General features: G+C 42.2%; 1 protein-coding gene across 3 annotated transcripts in view; it reads right to left on the bottom strand.

Moving 5' to 3' along the window:
• Positions 1-4,324, bottom strand: part of RDX (radixin) — a 44,713-nt gene extending 40,389 nt beyond the window's left edge. Inside the window, exon 1 of one of the 3 annotated variants that reach the window (XM_064409326.1) lies at positions 3,875-4,324. In XM_064409326.1, the coding sequence (XP_064265396.1) occupies positions 3,875-4,156 (282 nt within the window). In that variant the 5' untranslated portion in view covers positions 4,157-4,324. The remainder of the gene's footprint in view (positions 1-3,874) is intronic. The other 2 variants (XM_064409323.1, XM_064409325.1) reach the window with 2 other exon arrangements.
• Positions 4,325-18,611: the final 14,287 nt, after the last annotated feature.

Raw genomic sequence — 18,611 nt, 5'->3', positions numbered from 1 at the left:
CCAAGTTTCAAGTTATGCCACAGAAAGCAACAAATAAAGCAATTGTTGAAAGATGACAATGAAAGCTTTCTTCAGAAAATGATGGTGCATAAAATGCCTGATGCCAAAATTCTGTCAAATAATTTATGCAGCAGCTGTTTTCAAAAGAAACATTCATACACACAGCCATGGGTCTAGGTCAGGTGAGGATGGGACAGCAGGATGCTCGGCTGGTAGAGAAGCAACACCCAAAAGCAGGATCCCTGGCTGATAGCTTAGGGCCTTCTCTCAGAAGCAGCCCCTCCAGCAGCATCGCTCCTAAGCTTGAGCAAGAGGTTTACCATCTGTTTCCCTAAATACACATAGATGTCAGGGACCACAGAGCTTTACCCACAGCAATATAATTCACTCGTTTATAACAGAAACTTATTTAAAATAATATACTTTTTCTTTTCAAAGTTTTATCCCATTCCATTTTTTGTGGTACCTAAAAGTTTTAGATCTTTGCGGGGGAAGCAGTAGGCAACTCACAGGCCACTGGACCTGACTAACTGGTCTTAGATTTCTACAAAAATGTCTCTACTCCAAGCAGTCTGTGAATGTCTGCAGGGCAATCATCTTTCACACTAACAGCTCCCTAATGACACACTTGCTGCAATCCAATAAAGAAGTTCATTTGCCACAGACTTTACTTCTGCATAAATCTTTTTCAGACGGACAGAGCGACCGCCTACACAGTTGTCTGCAATATAAGCAAACCAGGGCGGGAACTAAAACAAGCCATTTATCTCACCAAAAACAAAAAAAAAAAAAGGAAGAAAAAAAGAAGAAAAAAAACCCAATCCTGAATTGTACACCCAATATGCAAAAATTGACATTTGACCAGTGCTAGACATCACATGCAGAGTTTTACACGCTAACTTTTTTCCTTCCCTTCTTAAAACCATGATTTCCCCCAACCCTCCCTTCTCCGAAACACCCAAAATAGGCTTGCTGTATCCAAAAAATAACAGCAATAGAACTAATATAACTTATGTATTCATTGTATCTATAGGAAAATACATTTTGAAGAGTTAAGTATTTCTTTTAAACTGGACTTCCCGAGAACTTCAGAAGTACAATGAAAACCTGGCAGTTGCCAACAGAGTATTCAATTAAAAGCAACTCCATACCAGTCAAAGAATACTGGTGCACTACTTGTAGTTTTGCCAGTTAAGAAACTGGTATGTTTTAGATGTGCTACATGATTTACATACACTTAATATTTATCGAGTTTAGTAACCTTAACTTCAAGCACCCGCAAATGCACTAGGGGAAATAATTCAAAGATTCTGAAGAGTCCCACAATGATAGAACTGTCAATCTTACCATTGGATGCACCATCAAAAATGGAAATCGTGAATATAAACTGATAAAGTACTGTTGCTTCCAAGTGTAATAATCCTGTCTCTAAACATACAGTTAGCAAAGAAATACGACATGTACCCAGAATTTTGGGTATATCTCATCTCAAAGCCAAGTATTATATTTTCTGAACGATGCTGTTAAATCTCTGTTTAGTCTAACAACAAGTTCCATAAAATAAAGGAAACCTATGAACTGGCCACTCATCATTCTTCATATAAACTAGCTACAGTTCTTAAACTGCAATGTACTAGTGTGAAGATTAATTTTTGGGCCAATGTAATATTTATTTTTCTTTGTACTACACGACTTGAAGGTTTCACTTCACAGAGTGATTAATAAATATCTACAGCAGAAAGGAAAAAAAACATTTTTTATATTCAAAGTACAGCTAAGTATTAGCCTATTGGTACAGTTAGCCAACAAATGCAGTTCTTCAGTGTTGAAAGGAAAGAGTTTATCTAGGCTCCTTCTCCTTCAGCTCTGGAGTAAACTTGCTGAGCGTGCAGGATACACTGGGTGCTGCTTTAATGGATCAGTATCTTGCCACAATCAGTTCTTTCTCCAGAAGTTTGTATAAAGCTTTGTTTACATTTACAAACTTGAAAATCCTCCCTTTCCTCTACTCCCACAGACTTCTAATGCAATATGAAGCGATAGGACGGCTTTGATGTATTTAACACATCCAACAGAAAGATGTCATGCCGACAACAACCTTCCTCTTCACCTCTGGCAACAGAGGCAGCCCCTCTCAAAAAGTGGAGCGAGGCTGCTGAAGAAGAAAGGCCGTTCACCTCTCCTGGCAAAGGCTAAAGGAATGCTGCCAGGAACTGCTTTCTCACGTCATAACATCTACACGTCTTACCCTCCTGGTTTTGCAGCTCGTAGGTGGATCTAAATGCTCACTCTCTTTACAGCTTTACCCAATTTTCTGTGAAACAACCTTTCTGGCAGTACTATTACCATAGCCCTGCAATGGCAGAAACAGTCAGAGCAGAACTCTTTTTGTCATCTCCACACACAGTTTCACCCCTTTTCTTTGAGTCAGCACTCAACAAAAACTCTCTGGACAGCTCCAGACATGTCACACCATGTCATTTTTTCATGCATTTTCTAAAGATGTTTTGCTTTTGCTCTCCAGTTTCCCAACCTTGTAGAACAACTGTACCACTTCAGTACAAAGCTTGGAAATACGCCACTGCCTTGCAATTGCCATTTGCTGGGAGGCTGCTTATCTGGGAACATTGCATTGACTCGCAGTTTATTTTTCTCACAGTCCCTCATGCTGAATCAATAGATCGATAGAGGTAAGTCTTATAACCCAACCAACAGTTACTACTTGTGCCATCTTCAATGATTAAAAAACAACTCCACTGCAGTAGCCATAATGTTACCGTACACCAGCTCCACATCTTCCCTGGAGCACACGTTGCCCGGCAGCGCCGTGCCAACGCACGCCGAGCTGACAGCATCTCCGCATCTCCACAATCCTCTCTCCATGTGCCAGGCGCTGCGCAGGCACACGCGTCCCCAAAAACGCCCCGGTGGCACAGACACGGCGACAGGCACCTCCGATGGAAACGAACCAGAGCCACGTACGGCGACATATCTGAGGGCTGACACGAGCCAGCCGCAGAGACTGAACTACTTGAAACTCAGAAAATGCCACTCCCGTAACTCAGTTTGAAACATGGAATCGTTTTTAAAGCCGGTACTAGAAAGAGGAACACGAAATACTTGTCTAGGGTGTTGCACAGACTGGAAAAGACAGCTTAACAGCACCTTACAACCAAAGTGATTAGTTGCGTTGGCATGGAGTCCAAAGAGGGTTTTGGTTTGTTTTTTTTTTTTTTTTTTCCGCGTTCAGATTAAGAAACTGACAAAAGACAAGTGAATTCCACAAAGTTGAAACTAAAACCCCTTATCTGCGCTAAACTTTAAGCGACAAGGTTAATTACCAATGCCCACGACTTGTACTAAACATTAATCCATTCAAAAAAACAATGCACAAAGGCTCATTCAGGGCCGCTGCGCCCATTACGTCGGTCAGTACTTAAGGACTCTTAAAAACGCGCATTTGTCGAAAACAATAGACAGCAACAGATGCTCCACAGCACTTGTTTATGAAGTAATTCCTTATTATTCTCCCACACCGCCGCACTCAGCCGGCCCGACCCGACTGCCACATGTCTACTCCGGTGTAACCTGCCGAGCCCGGCACATGAATAATGCAGCGCAGGCTGCGCGGGCACGCCGGGGCGCGCTCCCGGGGCCCCGACACAGCGCGGCGAGCCGGGGGGCGGCGAGCGGGGTCCCGCTCCCGGGCGGAGGCGGTGTCCCGCTCCCGGGCGGCGCGGTGCCGGCTCCCGCCGCCGCAACAAGTCGCCCGGTGCCCCCCGCCCACCGAGGGCTGCGGGCGGGCTCACGCCTGCGGTTGCCGCCCCGGGGCCCCGCCGCCCGCGCACCCCTCGCCCCAGCGCCCCCGCCTCACCTGGGACTCCGCTCCCTCCGCGGCGCCGAGCGGAGGGGGGCGACGAGCCGCCGGGGCAGGGTGCTCGGGGCGCGGCGCTCTCCGCTCCTGGCGGGGCGGTGTGTGCCCCCCGCCGGCCCCTCGCAGCGGGGCAGGAGGCGCTGCGGGGCCGCCCCGCGCTGCTCGCCGGGGACGCGGCGCGGAGCGCGGCGGGCGCTCTGACAGCTCCGCAATATGGCGGCCGCCGCCGCCGTTCGGATTTTCCCCCCTATCAGATGTGGCTCCTGCGCGTGCACTGCGCATGCGCGGCGCGGGCGGGCGGGCATGCGCGGCGCGCGGCGCGAAGCCGCTGCCCGGAGGGGCGCGGGGGCGGCGGCCGCGAGGGGCTCCCGTGAGGGACGGGGAGCGCTCGGGCAGCGCGGCTCCCGGCGGGGACGGGGAGACGGAGATCTCCTGAGGGGATGGTGGCGAGTGCTCGCCTTATGAGAGGGAGAGCCTTCCGTACGGAGTTGCGCGCCCCTCCGCGCGCTCCGGTGGAGCTGGTGCTCGGGGACCCCGCGCAGCCCTGCCCGTGTGCTGGGCGCCTGTGGCAGCTGCTCCCGCGGCGGAGCCGCCCTGCAGGAGCCCCTGCTCGCTGGAGTGAGGAGGGGATGAGCAGAAGCAGCACTCCCGTTAGCGCGGGCGGGCGGGAAAGGACAATCTCAAAAAAGGGTTGAGCCAGGGAGGGGGAGTTGGCGGCGTGGTTTGGTTTTTGGTTTTGTTTTTTTTCCGTCCAAAGCCCCGCCAGGCAGGCGTGCGCTCGGGGCGCGGTGGCAGGCCGGCTGTCTCGCCTGATAGCGCGGCTCGGGGCTGGCGGTGCAGGAGCGGGGTGAGCCGTGAGCCGGGGCTGGGAAGGGTCGAGCTGTGGTGGCTCATGAGAACAGGGATGCCTTCAGGGAAAGAGCGTGGAATGCAGTCCGAGTGGGGAGCACTGAGCCTCTTCCTCTCCATATCATCGCAGTGATGGGCGTTCTCTCTTCATCACTCAGTCGTGTGAAACAGTCACGCTGGTGGATGGGATCGCACCTTTTTTTGATTTTTTTTTTTTTTTTTGTGCAGTCACAATGGGAATGTAGAAGAAAATAGCAGTGAGGAGAATTCTTCTGAAGGACAGAGAGGTTGAGGCAATCCCAGCCCCCACCGTGCTTTCTCAGTTTATTTTTGTTTGCAAGGAAGTGAAGGTGCTCCCGGAGCTCAGTGGCAGCCCAAGCAGGGAGGCCAAACAGCAAAGCTCGGTGCAAAGGGATCCACTCGAGCTACCGACTCTGAGTCATGCCGCTGCTATTAATACTCCTCACCCCCTGGCTGTCTGATAAAGAGAAGTTGGGGGAAGAACTATGAGGAATTTTCAATTAAAAGCTGCTGCAAAAAGAACTAAAAGAACATTCATATTCAGAAAGAATAAAAAAGAACATTCTGATAAGGTGAATGACCACAGAATACAAACTATTATAAAATTAAATTTAATTATTGATATAAGTTTGAACATAATTACTTTTTCAGGAGACATTAAGTTTAATTTGTGATATTTTTATGCATTTTGTTGTATATTTCAAACCGGCATTTATCTTAAGTCATCATCAGAGAACCTGAACATCTCAGTCTATGTAAGATATGTTACATTTCCTTACATCGGCTAAAATTTCATTTCCATCTTTGTTTGTGCCGTTTTGCTCCAAGGGAGAAGTGACGGTGGCTAATTCCCTCTTGTCTCTGTTCTTCATTGTGAACATCCTCATGTGAAACAGTATTTTGCAGCCCATTAAACTTCTAAGGCATCTTGCGGTGTCTGCAGATACAGTTTCACGGACCAGGCACCCTTAGTGTGCATTGTACCGTTCCCCGTTCAGAGGGCCTTTACCTGCAGGTCAGAGCAAGGGAAATGAAACAAACAAACAAAATGCAGAAAAACAAACTCTGTTTCATTCAGCCACTTAAATAAATTGGCTATGATTCACTGCAGTGCACAGATAAAAATGTGTTTACTTTAGTTGACCGAATTAAAGGCTTGCTTTCTTCTCAAGTAGTCCGTTCTGAACCGGCTCAAAAGTAGGATTATTGCACTAGGGCTCAGTTCCATTGCTGGTGTTGATAGCCTGTGGAAGCCAGTTCCTTTCAGTTTGTGCATTATCACTGCAGGATATGCTTTATCTCTTATCCTGTTACATGAAGAATATTATTGCTCAGAAATGTCGAGGTAAATAATAGTCTTATCTTCCTTGTCAACAGTATAATGTGGTTTTCTTCTCACCTTGCTTCCTTAACAAGGTGTAAAATTGCAGTTTGTCTGATAAAACAGGGCAGTAAAAACAGAAGTGTAGTTAGAGATCATATTCTTTGTAGCCATGAAACTGAAACTACAGAAAGAACTACAGGCAATAAAGAGAGCTTTCAGATACCCCTATCAACTTAAATTACACAGTTCTTTAAGAGGTAGGTTATAAAGATAAAGCTAATGATAAGAATGCCCTAAGTGCAAGACATAAAAGTTTGTCTTTCAGCAGTAATGCCAAAACCCAGCTCTTCATTAAAAAACAGATTTTAAACTTCTATTGCCTGATCTGCGAAATCAATCTTAGAGTCCTTTTAGAAAATAATGATTGTTGGACCAAGGTTTCTTTTCTTCAGTGCGCCTGCAAAAGCATAAAGCATCAGTCAGTGAATACCCAGTTGTGTGTCAGAATCTGCTTTTATTGAAGCCAAATGTACAGTTCGAGGGGCATTTACTAGACAAGGCATTTTGGAAAGGACAACTAAAAAAAAAACAAACACCATAAGAAATTTCTGATTTTTTTATTTTCAAATTGTATGCAAAACACCTTGACCTTACCTAATTCAATTATGATTTATGCCAGCAGCCTGGATAGAAGTGTAGTGCTACCCATAGCATGCCCCTAATGTGAAGAGTTATACATGGACTCAGCCTGCACGCCTGGAAGGCAGCCATTCTGGGAATAATTATACATATGACTCAACACACATACTCAGCTATTAATATGTTTACAGAAGCAGACCTGACATTGTCTAAAATTATTGCAGGGTAATTTTACTCTTACTAATTGCATGGTCTAAAACCAAATTGCCTTCTTTTTTTTTTTGTTAAAAGGATACATTGCCTAATGGACATTAATAATTATTTTTCCAAACAATACGTTAGATTGCCCTTTAAAGTCTTTTCTAGAAACAAACGGAATTTAAAGTATTCTGTGGTCATCAGATAAATCCAATTCACAGATATTTTAAATATTTGGTGAAATTACAATAAATGTCTAAAGTAGTAGTTTTTATGTCTCTTGTTAAATTTGTCTGTCATTTAAAACGAAATGTATCTAATTCCAAAAATTATTTTTCATGCGTGGTATTAACATACCAGATTCCAATAAAAATGAAAGGGTTCCAGTAGCAACACTGAGAATTCCAAGTTGCCTTCATTGCATGCATATGTACAGTCTTAGCTTTGATCAAGTTCAAAAGGCAAAATATGGCATGATCCTGGGGAATTTGGGTTTTCCCTCTCTGAAATACCAGGGGTGTGTGAAGCTTATTTAGGTGTCCTCCAGGGCCAAGATCCTGCACTTGGGCAGCGCCTCCAGAATCCTCAGCTCTGGTGAAGAAGTCTGGGAGTCCATGTCCAGGACAATCCCCTGCACGAGTGTTGTAATGAGGGAGGACAGACCTAGCGTGCAAAAAGCCACGTGGAAGGGGAATGCTCCCTCTTCAGAGACCCACAGTGAACAGAAAGGACAGATCAGCACCTGAAAGCCTGGACAAAACACCTGAACAACAGTGGCAGAGCAGTGAAATCAGTGGTGGCAGCTGGCTCTGTCTTTCAGCCATTGATTTGGTCACCCAGCTGATAGTGACTATGAAGCCTGGCTGGCCAGCACACATCCTTCCCATTGAAAATCCAAAGGATTGTTTGAAAAGCTTTGTCCTGCAGCCCAATCAATTCCTGCCAGTGTAAGATTTAAGAACATTGTTTCCCTTGCTGACTGTGCTAACCCACAGCCTAAGACCTGTGTGAGTAAGAAGCCCAAAGGCTTTATCACTGAGGATCTGTCACACATGGTGACTTCTTCCACTAACAGATTTTTGCCTTTTCCCTGGTTTTTAGTCACTGGTACTACAGCAAAGATACCATAGTGGTGTCCACCTACTGCAGAGTCAAATCTTAATACATTTTCTACTCAAGACAGGGAGTAGCAGAATCACTCATAGAGGACTGTGTTTATTTAAGTGCCAAATATAGATCTGAGCAATTCAAAGTGAATCAGTATTCATATCACTTGGTAATAATTTGCTCATTTAACTTTTGTTCACCAAGTGTGTATTATGCAGCATTTACATTCCATCTATTATTTCAATCACCCTTTTTTTCTTTCTTTTTTTTTTTTTTTTTTGTTACCTCAGTAATTGCACAAGAGACAGGTTAACAAAATAAAGCTGCTTGCAGTTAAGGTTGGAGCAAGCTGTCTGATTTCTTGTATGTCACTGCTCTTGTGTCGTGTCACCCAAATGTGCCTTCACTGATACATAAGGTTGTCATCTAACAGCTGACACTTAGCTGCAGTTCCTGCTTGCGTCCACTTAATATTTTTATCTCATTCATAGTTATAATTATTATGACAAGTACAAGTTGTTCTGCAGTGACAGCACTGTTTTTTTAGTGGTGGTGTTTATTTAGATAGATTGTGGCAGTAGCTGTGTCATGTCCATAGCACTGGAAAACCAAGTCATTGATAACCATATTCACCTCAGCAAAATAATGTTATAACAAAATAAAATAGTATGTAGTGTACTAAGTACTTAAAGACACCAATCCAGACAACTTTTTTGAAGAATCTATTTCTGCAGGCAAAAAACCCCAAAAATTAACATGATTACCAGGGAATTGGATGCAAGTGTTTGAAAACTTGAAAAATATATACACCTGTTAGAGCCAGAGCAAATATTTTCAGGGTTGCGTTATTGCTGGGTTTGTGTTTTGTGGGTTTTTTGTTTGTTTCTTCTAAGGTGGATGTACACTATTCTGAGAGACACCCATAAACTTTGTGAATAAATAAAATCATAATAAAAAGTAGAACTTTTTACTAGGAATCCATCACTGGACTATTTTTAGGTCCTAGTCCCTTCTAATTTTACTACGTTTACTTACTTCTTTATTAACAAGTAGAAATAAGCAAAACCATAGAAGGAGTGTTACTTTAAGTTAACTTTTCTGGCAAAATATATTCTCAACATTTTGTCATCTCCCAGTTTTACAAAAATATAGATGTCAAAACCTCAAAATAGAAGTACATATTTTTTTCACAAATCCAGCCTCTTTTAAGTATGGGAATTTTTTTGGAATACTTATATATATTGAGGGGGGAGGGAGAGGGAAGAGTGAAAATTGAAATAGGTTTGTGTTTTCCGGATATGGGACATTTTTGATGGTATTCCAGTAGCATCACAAAAGATGCAAAAATGCCTGGAGGAAACACTCCATTGCCTCTTTAAAGGAGATGTTCCACAACAGTCTCCTCAACCCATTTTTGCCAAAGTTGTTTTCCGCTAAACCTTAATAATGAAACTGCTTTAAAAAAATAGCAAAAACCCCAAAACCGCCTCAGTATTAACATTATGTAAATAGATTGCAAGAGACTGAATACAATTCCTTTCTTATTTTAAATGATTTCTGCCTCCACTGAAATCACTGGCTTATTTCAGAGTTAATCTGCCAGTACTGAGTACAAGGTTTTAACTTCACCGGCATTCTAAACTTCTGAGGGAATTCAGGAACAAGAAGGCTGAGCTGATATTAGCAAAAGCATGTGTCATTAAAACCAGCTACAGCTCTATTGCTGAAGCAGATATCCCCACAGATTAATTTTTTCCACCTCACAAGCATAAAAAGCGAGGAATGTATCAAGGCACTTCGTTTGCTGAACCAGAATACCACAAAGCTTTATCATCAGCTCACCTACAAAGATGTAATTTGGTGGCATGAAGGTAATTTAGCCTTAAGAGGGCACATGCTTTTGCAGCAGCTATGTTGCAATCGAAACTTATCAGATCAAATCACCCTTCACTGAAGTTCATCAAAGAGAAGCAAGGCAGGAAAAGGAGAAAGGTAAGATAATGCTAGGGTGCTAAGATCTTCAGTGTGCTGTGTCTCCAAGTATATTTTTAAAGGCTGCTTCTTTTTCATTTCACTGTGTATGAAGAAGGTCTGAAAGATTTTAGAGTATTTATTTGCTGTAAATACTAAAAGATGCAGTCTTTGACTACCCTTAAGGTACCTCAAAGGCAGTTGAAGAACCAGGTGGGCTACAATATAACAAGTACCAAAACCATGATGTATGACTAAACAGAAACAGGAAATTAGTCCCCCTAAGAATTTGAATTCTGCTAATGGTTTTCTGTTACCTGGTGAACAGAGACATGGTACACTAGGGCAGAGTTGATACTGCAGGTGCTGCTGAGGTTGAAATTACTAAATTTTTACTGCACGAAACTTGACTGACTTTGGTTGTGCATGCTTGGAAACAGAGCCCTGTGACTGACTGACTTGGAGTAGCTGTGATTCTGTCCTGTGGCTGAGGCAAACTTGAGAGCTCTGCCTGCTGTGGATTCCCTCTGGGCCAAGAAGTTACTAGACTGCTCAGTCAATCCTTCCCAGCTGGCAACACCTCACTTGTCTTTTTCTTGTTTCTTGATGGATATTTACATAAAATTTCTAGGATATTAATTTTTTTCAGGGCTCCTACGCTAGTTGCATTTGGTTGTATTTGGTTGACAGATTTTAAATTATCAAGTAAACTTGCAGAGAAGCCTACTTTGATGACAAAAGCTGGGCTGAAAATAAAGTTATAAAACTGAGATCCCCTATGAAGGCAGAAGAAATACCAATCCCAGCTATTTACCTTGTTAAACAATGAACAGGGGGTTTTTTCCTATATCCTGAACTAATGTAAGCCTGTAGATAATACATTATTAAATCTGATATTTGGCATTAAATGTGATTTGCAGCCTACAGTGAAACCAGCAGGTTTGGGTACAACTTTTTCCATCCGAAAATTCAAAATTTTGTTACATCCCAAACTTGAATTCTGGGAATAGGTTGAACATCTGTCTGGTGCATGCATCTCTGTAGCCCAACTGTTCATTTTTTGAGTTTAATTAGATGAGATGGAGCATTCCTCCTGCAAAGATGTCTGGTTTGTTCACTTTTTGTTTCTATTAAAACAAAATATGTTCCTTGCACCCACTTAACAGATCAAGAGGAGAGTTATTCTGGTTGCCCTGCTGATTGCTCATCATCTTCTATGTGGAGTTTCTTCTACATGGAGCCACTCAAAATCATTGAGGCTTTTCATGAAAGTAAAGGTTTAGTACCTTGAAGATCTGCCTTTTCTTGTTCCTTTACATAATTTCCTATGATTTAAGTACAGCTGAGATTTTTTTTTCCTTCGTTGCTTCAGTGGTGCCAGCAAACTTCATTTCTGTTGTCAATCTACACAAAAATGGGGAAGTTTCCTCAGTGTTTGTGTAGAGGGAGCACAGTGTCAAGTTAAGTTTGCACAAGGTAGAGAAGATAAAAAACTAATTGTGCGCATTATATGTTAAAAATATTTTTTCCAGAAAACAATATTTTGTTAGACAGATTTATCAATGTAGATAGTACAGTATTTGGTTATGATTAAGAAAATGTTTAAGATTCATATATGTACAAATGATACAATCTCAGCTGAAATCTGTACAGCTCTGGTTGTTGCAGTCTAGAAGGCTACAGAATTAGGAGACATTTGGATGCAGACTCGGCGTGGAAAAAAGGCCTGTAACTGAATTAGAATATTTTGCCTGAGAAATTAAATAAATAAGAAGAGATTCAAATATGCAGGCCTGAGGCTTAGGAGAGAACAAAACAAACAAAAGAAACCCTTGAAAAAACAAAGCCAACCCTTCTCTGAGTACTGTAGAGGAATGGAAAATCAAGAGGGAGTGAGTGCTCCATTTGCATCCTGTGGGTACAATAGGAGCTGAGCAGAAAGAAGCAGGCTTGAATCCTTCTTTTGGAAGGATATGCTTTGTTGTATATCTGTTAACAATTCAGACACTGTGAGAAAACATGGTATAAATTTGGAATTGTGATGTAATTGCAGTAATGTGTGAAAAGCCTGGGCAAACTAACTCAGTGTAAATGTGCTCAGGGCTAGCAGTCATCTGACTCTAAAACCTCCCTTTAGGCCTAGGGTTGCAGCAGCTCCTAGAAGGGAAGACTGTAAAAAACAATCTTCCTGGAGCAACAAGGATTATTTGTGTCTTTATGTGTTATCTCCTATGAAGAAGCACAAAATCACTGACAAGTGACTAACAGAAAGCAACAGCCATCAGGATGGTGAGTAGTGAAGGACAGCAGAGGACTGGGATCAACCAACCCAAATTACATGGTGTTGCTTCAACACACAATAGCCTGGATTGAGGCTGGTGGTCAACACACTGGACTTGATCTTTAGTGCCAATGAAAAAAATATTACCTAAGAGGGTAAGTAGCTGTCACGTGCCCTAAGAAATCAGGGGACCACTCTAAGTCATGACTACCTCTTTAGGGAAAGTGTAATTGCTGTCCCATTTCCCTTCCTTTACTTTCCTCCTTTCTAAGTTCTGTTTTATTAAGCCGTTTGTGAATAGGAAATACAGTATTTTAAGGTCACTTTTTAGTAAATATTCCCTTATAAGATTCTTCTTCAAGGTCTAGCAAATGGATTGCAAACACAAAAATAGCATAGAGAACCTGGTTTGAGAGCTTTCATTTTCTCAGTCTTGCAGTACAAGAGGAGGCAGGCTGCATAGCTGACAACTCTGAATGTTGTCTTTTCATCAAATAACAAAATAGACTTCAAAACTCACTGCTCCAGGATGTTATAAAGCCAAAACACACAGCAGGAGTCTAAGAGGGAGGACAATATTCTCTTGTCCTGGATTACTGTATTTTTGGATATTCTTGTTATTTTCATAAGAGGTACTAAAAGAAAAAAGCAGCTTGAAACACAAAGTTTAAACAAGTTAGTAGGTTGCATGAAGTCTCCATCACCCCAATTCTGTCGAAAATATGTTTGAGTTTGCTTCGGTTTTGCATCTTCTCAAAAGCACTGGGAATTGACAACAGTTACAGATACACAGCTGGGCTAAATGAACATAATGCAGTATGGCAAGTTATATGCTTCAGTGAGCTCAACATTTTCTTAGAAATAAAACTAGGTTTAGCCCACAGAGAGAGCATGTCAGTGATCAAACTATACATGCCTCAAGGAAAAACAGAGGAAGGAATCTCCAAGGTTTAATTCTGTAAAGCAAAATTTCAAAGAGACTGCTGAAGAGCAAGTAATTGCTCCAAACTCTCTCTTTCTGAAAGGTCATTTTTTAGTTCCCTTTAGGAGTATGTACCCTTTAGGGGAATGTAAGAAATACATGTTACAGAACTGTTCAGAAAATCCTTCATTACCGTAGGAAGTCAGTTCTTTTAGGCTACTTAGGCTTTTGGGAAATTCATTTATGCAGAGATCCATTTCAGTTGTTACTATACAACTATTTGGGCTTGGAAAACCTTGTTCACAAATGCAACAGACCATGAAAATGGTGAGGTGGATTTCGGTTTATAGCTGTTCTAAGACATTTAAACTTTTAAGTTAAACTGCAATAGCCAACTATTAAGATCCTCAAAGTGCTACCATTCCCTGTGGAAGGGTTTGTTGTGGTTCCACCCAAATTCTTTTTGTTCACTGTATTTGCAAAGGCTCATTTTGATATTCATTCTCCCACATATCCAAAATCTGATGGCAGTAGTCCTGCTTTACAACTGTAAGGAAGAAGAGAGTCCAGCTCTCACTGTAACCTGCTTATCTTTCAGTTAGCAGCATGGTCACAATATTACTGCCAATGGTAGTTGAGCAGAGCACAACATTTTTGCTTACGTGTCTTTTTCCTTAGTAGCTGTATGATAAAACTGAAACACCACATCCTGCAAAATATAGCAAGGAAGGCTGTATTGTTAGGGTGGTTTTACAAGCAAAATCAAGATATGCCTGAAGTCTGCATAAGGGCTTTTAATCCAGATATTGTGAGTAAAACCAGCAGCAGTACTGTCACATGCACATGTGGGCACATTCTCTGCCCACTTCTTCACTTCTGCTGAACGGCTGCTGAAATTTCTTCATCAAAACTAAAGCCTTCAGAGCAATGCTTTAGAGAAGGTTCAGGCCTTCTTCAAGATGTTAGTATAATGAGATGCTATTTGCTTTGCATTACATTTTCAAAATCCCTGGAAGAGATTTTTAATTGCTAACACTTTTGTTAATCAGTTTAAGATACTCAGTGTGCTCATCTGCATCTTAATATATTCAGATATATCAGTTACAAAAATATTTGTGTAATATATAATGTTATCTATTACTTAAAAGCTCACTACTGCAGTAAGATAAAATACAGAGTAAAGTTAGTCTCAAAAGAGCTGAGTCTCATTAGTAGTACTGATCCTTTTAATCAAAGAATTGCTCATATGCATTTTGGTCTGCAGAACTTGTAATCTAAATTCTTCCATATTTAGTGAAATCTAAATCACTGGACTGCTATTTTTCCTACAAAATAGGCAAAGCCAGAAAGAAATCTGTGGGAGAAAAAAAAGATAATTCAGCAAGTTAAAGAAAGATTAATTAAAAGATACTGTTTATCCTAAATTTAGCCGTTATATTTCTGTTATATTTCTTTACACAAGATGTCAGACCTATAGCAAAAGTCTGGGAACAGAACACAGGATTTTCCCTAGATTTTTTCCCTTGTGAAGTGGAGGCAGATAAACTTAAGACATCGATCCTGCAGGGAAAGATGTGGATAATTCTGGTTTCATATTTTATCTGGGGGACTGTATCTCAGCTGCCTTTTGAGGGATGTTCCACACTCGTCCTGTGGAAGAAATGTACTCTGTCATGCATAAACCCGGCCGTGCAGCATGAGAGAGAGCCTCAGAGAACCTCAGAGGCTGGTTCTCAGTAAGTACAGCTCAGCCTTGGTCACCACTCTGCGTCAGTAGAGAGGCAGGATGCCCATGGGCTGCCTGTGAGCATTTCTGCAGGTGTCACTCACATGGGCTGACATCTCCACTGAGGACAGGAGCATCTTGGTGCAGATTGTATTCCAGAGTGGTGCTGATGGTGAGTGCTGTTTTAACTGCTAACTTCTGTTTACTTCCACTAAAATATGATACTCTCAAATAAAAGCAAGGAACTCTGTGGTCTTGTGTTTGAATTGGTGTGTTTTAGCTTCAGTAAAATTTGAGTGTTTGTAACAAAACAGATGTAAAAATAAAAATATTTTTCCTGTAGCTGTTGTGTGACAACCTGGTCTTTCATGCAGTAAGACCAGTCTTTTGAATGCAAGTGTTCATACGTTCACTGCCAGGAACTTCCATCATCTAAACTATTAACCTAGAATGGGTAGATACAAAAGGAAACAAACTCAGTCTAACTAAGTGAATGTTCCAGCTAGAAAGTGGTAGAGACACGAGCATTGCAATGAGTGCAACAACAGGGCTCCAGGAAACAGCCCACACACTCCTAACCTCCCTCAATAAACAAACAGTGATTTCTGGAAAAGCATTTGCTTTTACATTATATGACGGCATAGTTCAAATTTCTCCCACCTTAGCAAGAGAGCAGTCTGCAGTTAAAAGCTGACAAGTGCAAAAAACACCCGTCCTGAAATCACAACTGCAAGCAACTCAGCAAGACCAAGATGTTACAAGGAAACTTTGACAGGCATTTGCTTTTAAGGTTACTAAAAAAAGTATGATGATTAATTCCAGAGGGCATAAAAGCTGGAGCTAGAAATTCATTTACTTGTCTTTGCACAGGCCTCTGCATCAGGACTGTAAACCTAGCTACGAGCTGGTGCAGCACAGCAGGACCCTGCTAACTCCAAAGCCGTGCCTGTTTAAATCACAGAATTTGGCCTGGTTTAAGACTTGAGAGGTGCATGACTTTGTTACCCTTGTTCCCACGTAGAGAATAGAAATGTATAAAAGAGGGACAGGGTAGGGTGCTACCTCAGCAGTGTGGAACCACAGCGGTACCACAGCTATGGGTTGCTCACTCCAGCCTTGTGCCCGCACTTTGGCCAGGAGCCCTCGGAGCGGCTCGGGAGAAACCTACTGCAGGCTGTGTATGCGCCAGCACAGCGCTCTGCCTTGAAATAAGAGCCGACAGGCAAAGGCAGTGGAGTACATTGGAAGCATTGTTTTATTGCTGCTCTACTGCTGAGATTGCTGAACGGTCATGAAAATGCCTGGCGCTGCTGCCGCACTGCTCCGGCAGGACGTGACCTGCTGCAGGAGATGGCTGCACACTGCGTCTCTTTGGAGCGCAGCAGCAGCTCGTGTGAATGCTGAAGAACTGGAAATATCAGCAGAGTTCTCTCTATGCAACTGAGTTTCCAGCAGCTGGACTAGTGCCAGCTAAACTAGCACGATTTAAAAGTCAAACAGAATTTCTGCACCAACCAGAGTGTGTCAGCAGGACTAAACCCACAGAGAAGCTGGTCCCATGGAAGCAGAGTGGCCCTTGGCTCCTCATCCCAGTCCCACTGGCCCTCACCAGCAGCTGGGCCCCACAGTTTTGGATCATTTTATTCATTTCCCATGCTTAAAGGTTCTTGACTGCATGCAGCAATCTTGGATTACAAAGGGGCATAGGCTACATCTCAACTGTTTTAAGTGCTGCCAAGAAAAAAGGGGACTTGGGTCAAGCCCAAGCTAGCCAAGCACAGAATTGTCAAACTAAGGCTTTCAATAAGTTGCTTCCCAGAAAGTCATGAGGCTGGCATTATAAAACCAAGACTCATGAGGACTTAATAATAGCTCGGGGTTCTCTTTATTTCTTTTCCACGTTCTTATATTCGGGTCTCTCTTCAAGCCTGGGAAGAGAACTTACTTGCTTGGGTTTAGATTTTCAATTCCTAGCTAATGACCAAGTTTTAAAATGATGTAAAAGAATTTTACTACAGTACTTTAAAAATCACAAAATTTAGCTACTTTGAAAACACTACTGATCGTATTCCTGATGTGCTATACATGCTTCTAGGATCAGAGAGAATTGAATTGTTTGTAACTCCAGTTACACTGTCAGAGGAGGAGCACAACTGATAAGCTTATCACAGCCTGCTTTCCCACGAAGTCCCAAATATGCAAGTACTTCCTGGTAAACCTCCAGCTGGTTTTGCAACCTTTTTTATTGTTAAGATGTAACAGATATGACTATTCACATCCATAAATGTTTGCAGCATCACATGGTGTGATTCTTGGGGCAGTCCTGTGGAGGGCCAGGATCAATGATCTTATGGGTCTCTTCTAACTCTGGATATTCTATGATTCAATAATTCTAACCCTGTCCTTCTCCACATGTACATTAGATACATGGAAGTATCTAATTTGGCCTCTCACACAACTGCTGGTGTCTACTTTAAGAAGCTCAGCCCCAGTATTGCTTTACACACTGATTAGCATTTTTATCTTTGTCATATTGCTTATTACTTCCAATGACTGTGAACAGCAACAAATTTATTTGAAATTATAGCCTTTGACGGGACAAAATTTTGACATACATGCATTTCATTCAGCCTCTTGCCAGCTCTCCACTTTTTCTACCTCCGTCTGTAAAAATCTGATGAACACTTTTGCTGCCCTTTACGGTTAGTAGGCGCTGCATGTCCAGCACTGTGAACAAGACAGAGCCCAAGCTCGCTGTGCCTCCTGGTGGACACATAACCCCCTGCCTCAGCGCTCTCACTACCTTCTAAGAATCTTATACTAAAGCCTTTCTCATGTGTAATTGAGCATTCCAAACCAATAGACTGCCACTAAGAGGAAATTAATTCCTTCATGGAGGTTTATGCGAAGAGGTATTTTCCAAAGGTAAGAAAGGTCAGCATGCAGGACCTTACACATCAGTCATTCATTTGCTACCACCAGCACTGCAGGACTTACAGCATCTAAAGCAATCGAAGTCCTTGTTTGATGGAGAGATTTTACTAACACTTTGTAGCACACGTTCTGACAAAACAACTGTATGGACTTCTGGGAAGAGAGTGGAAACATGTTACTGAGAATTCATAGCAGCGTTATCCAGAGAAGTGGGTACCATCAGATAAAAGGAGTGCATGTCAGGCTGTCATTCATTGCCAACACCACACTTAGGCAGCTGGAAATGCTTTTTTTATTTAATTGGAGACTCTAATTACTGTCTTGATCATCATTTATGACGCTGGTTGTAGTGAAAAAGATTGGTCTGCCCCAAATTCACTAGGGAAATTATCCTCAAGTTCACTAGGGATTTTGGTCCTCAAGTCCTGTCCTCCAGTAAGAACAAGTTCATCTTCAGGGTGTTATTATACATATGAAAATTAGGAAAGCATCAGACCAAAAGAACAGTCTGCTTTATGTTAGACCAAAGGTTCCTCAAACCCCATATTTTGTCTGCAGCAACTGTAAAAGCTGCCACCTGAGAAAGAAATTAAGAATAAAGGAAGCGTGAGTTTCCCCAGAATACCTTCCCATCTATCAACAGCATGCAGGTGAAGGATTTCAGACATGAGCTGGACATGGTGTTCTTGTATTTCCTCATGTGGTTTTCCCATCCATGACATTGTATGGCTGCATTTTGAACACACTTCAAGGTCCCCTATTGAC

This window comes from Passer domesticus, chromosome 2 (genome assembly GCF_036417665.1).
Source record: "Passer domesticus isolate bPasDom1 chromosome 2, bPasDom1.hap1, whole genome shotgun sequence".
Classification (NCBI taxonomy): domain Eukaryota; kingdom Metazoa; phylum Chordata; class Aves; order Passeriformes; family Passeridae; genus Passer; species Passer domesticus.
The sequence above is the reverse complement of the archived record's forward strand: the minus strand, read 5'-3'. Positions and strand labels throughout refer to the sequence as shown.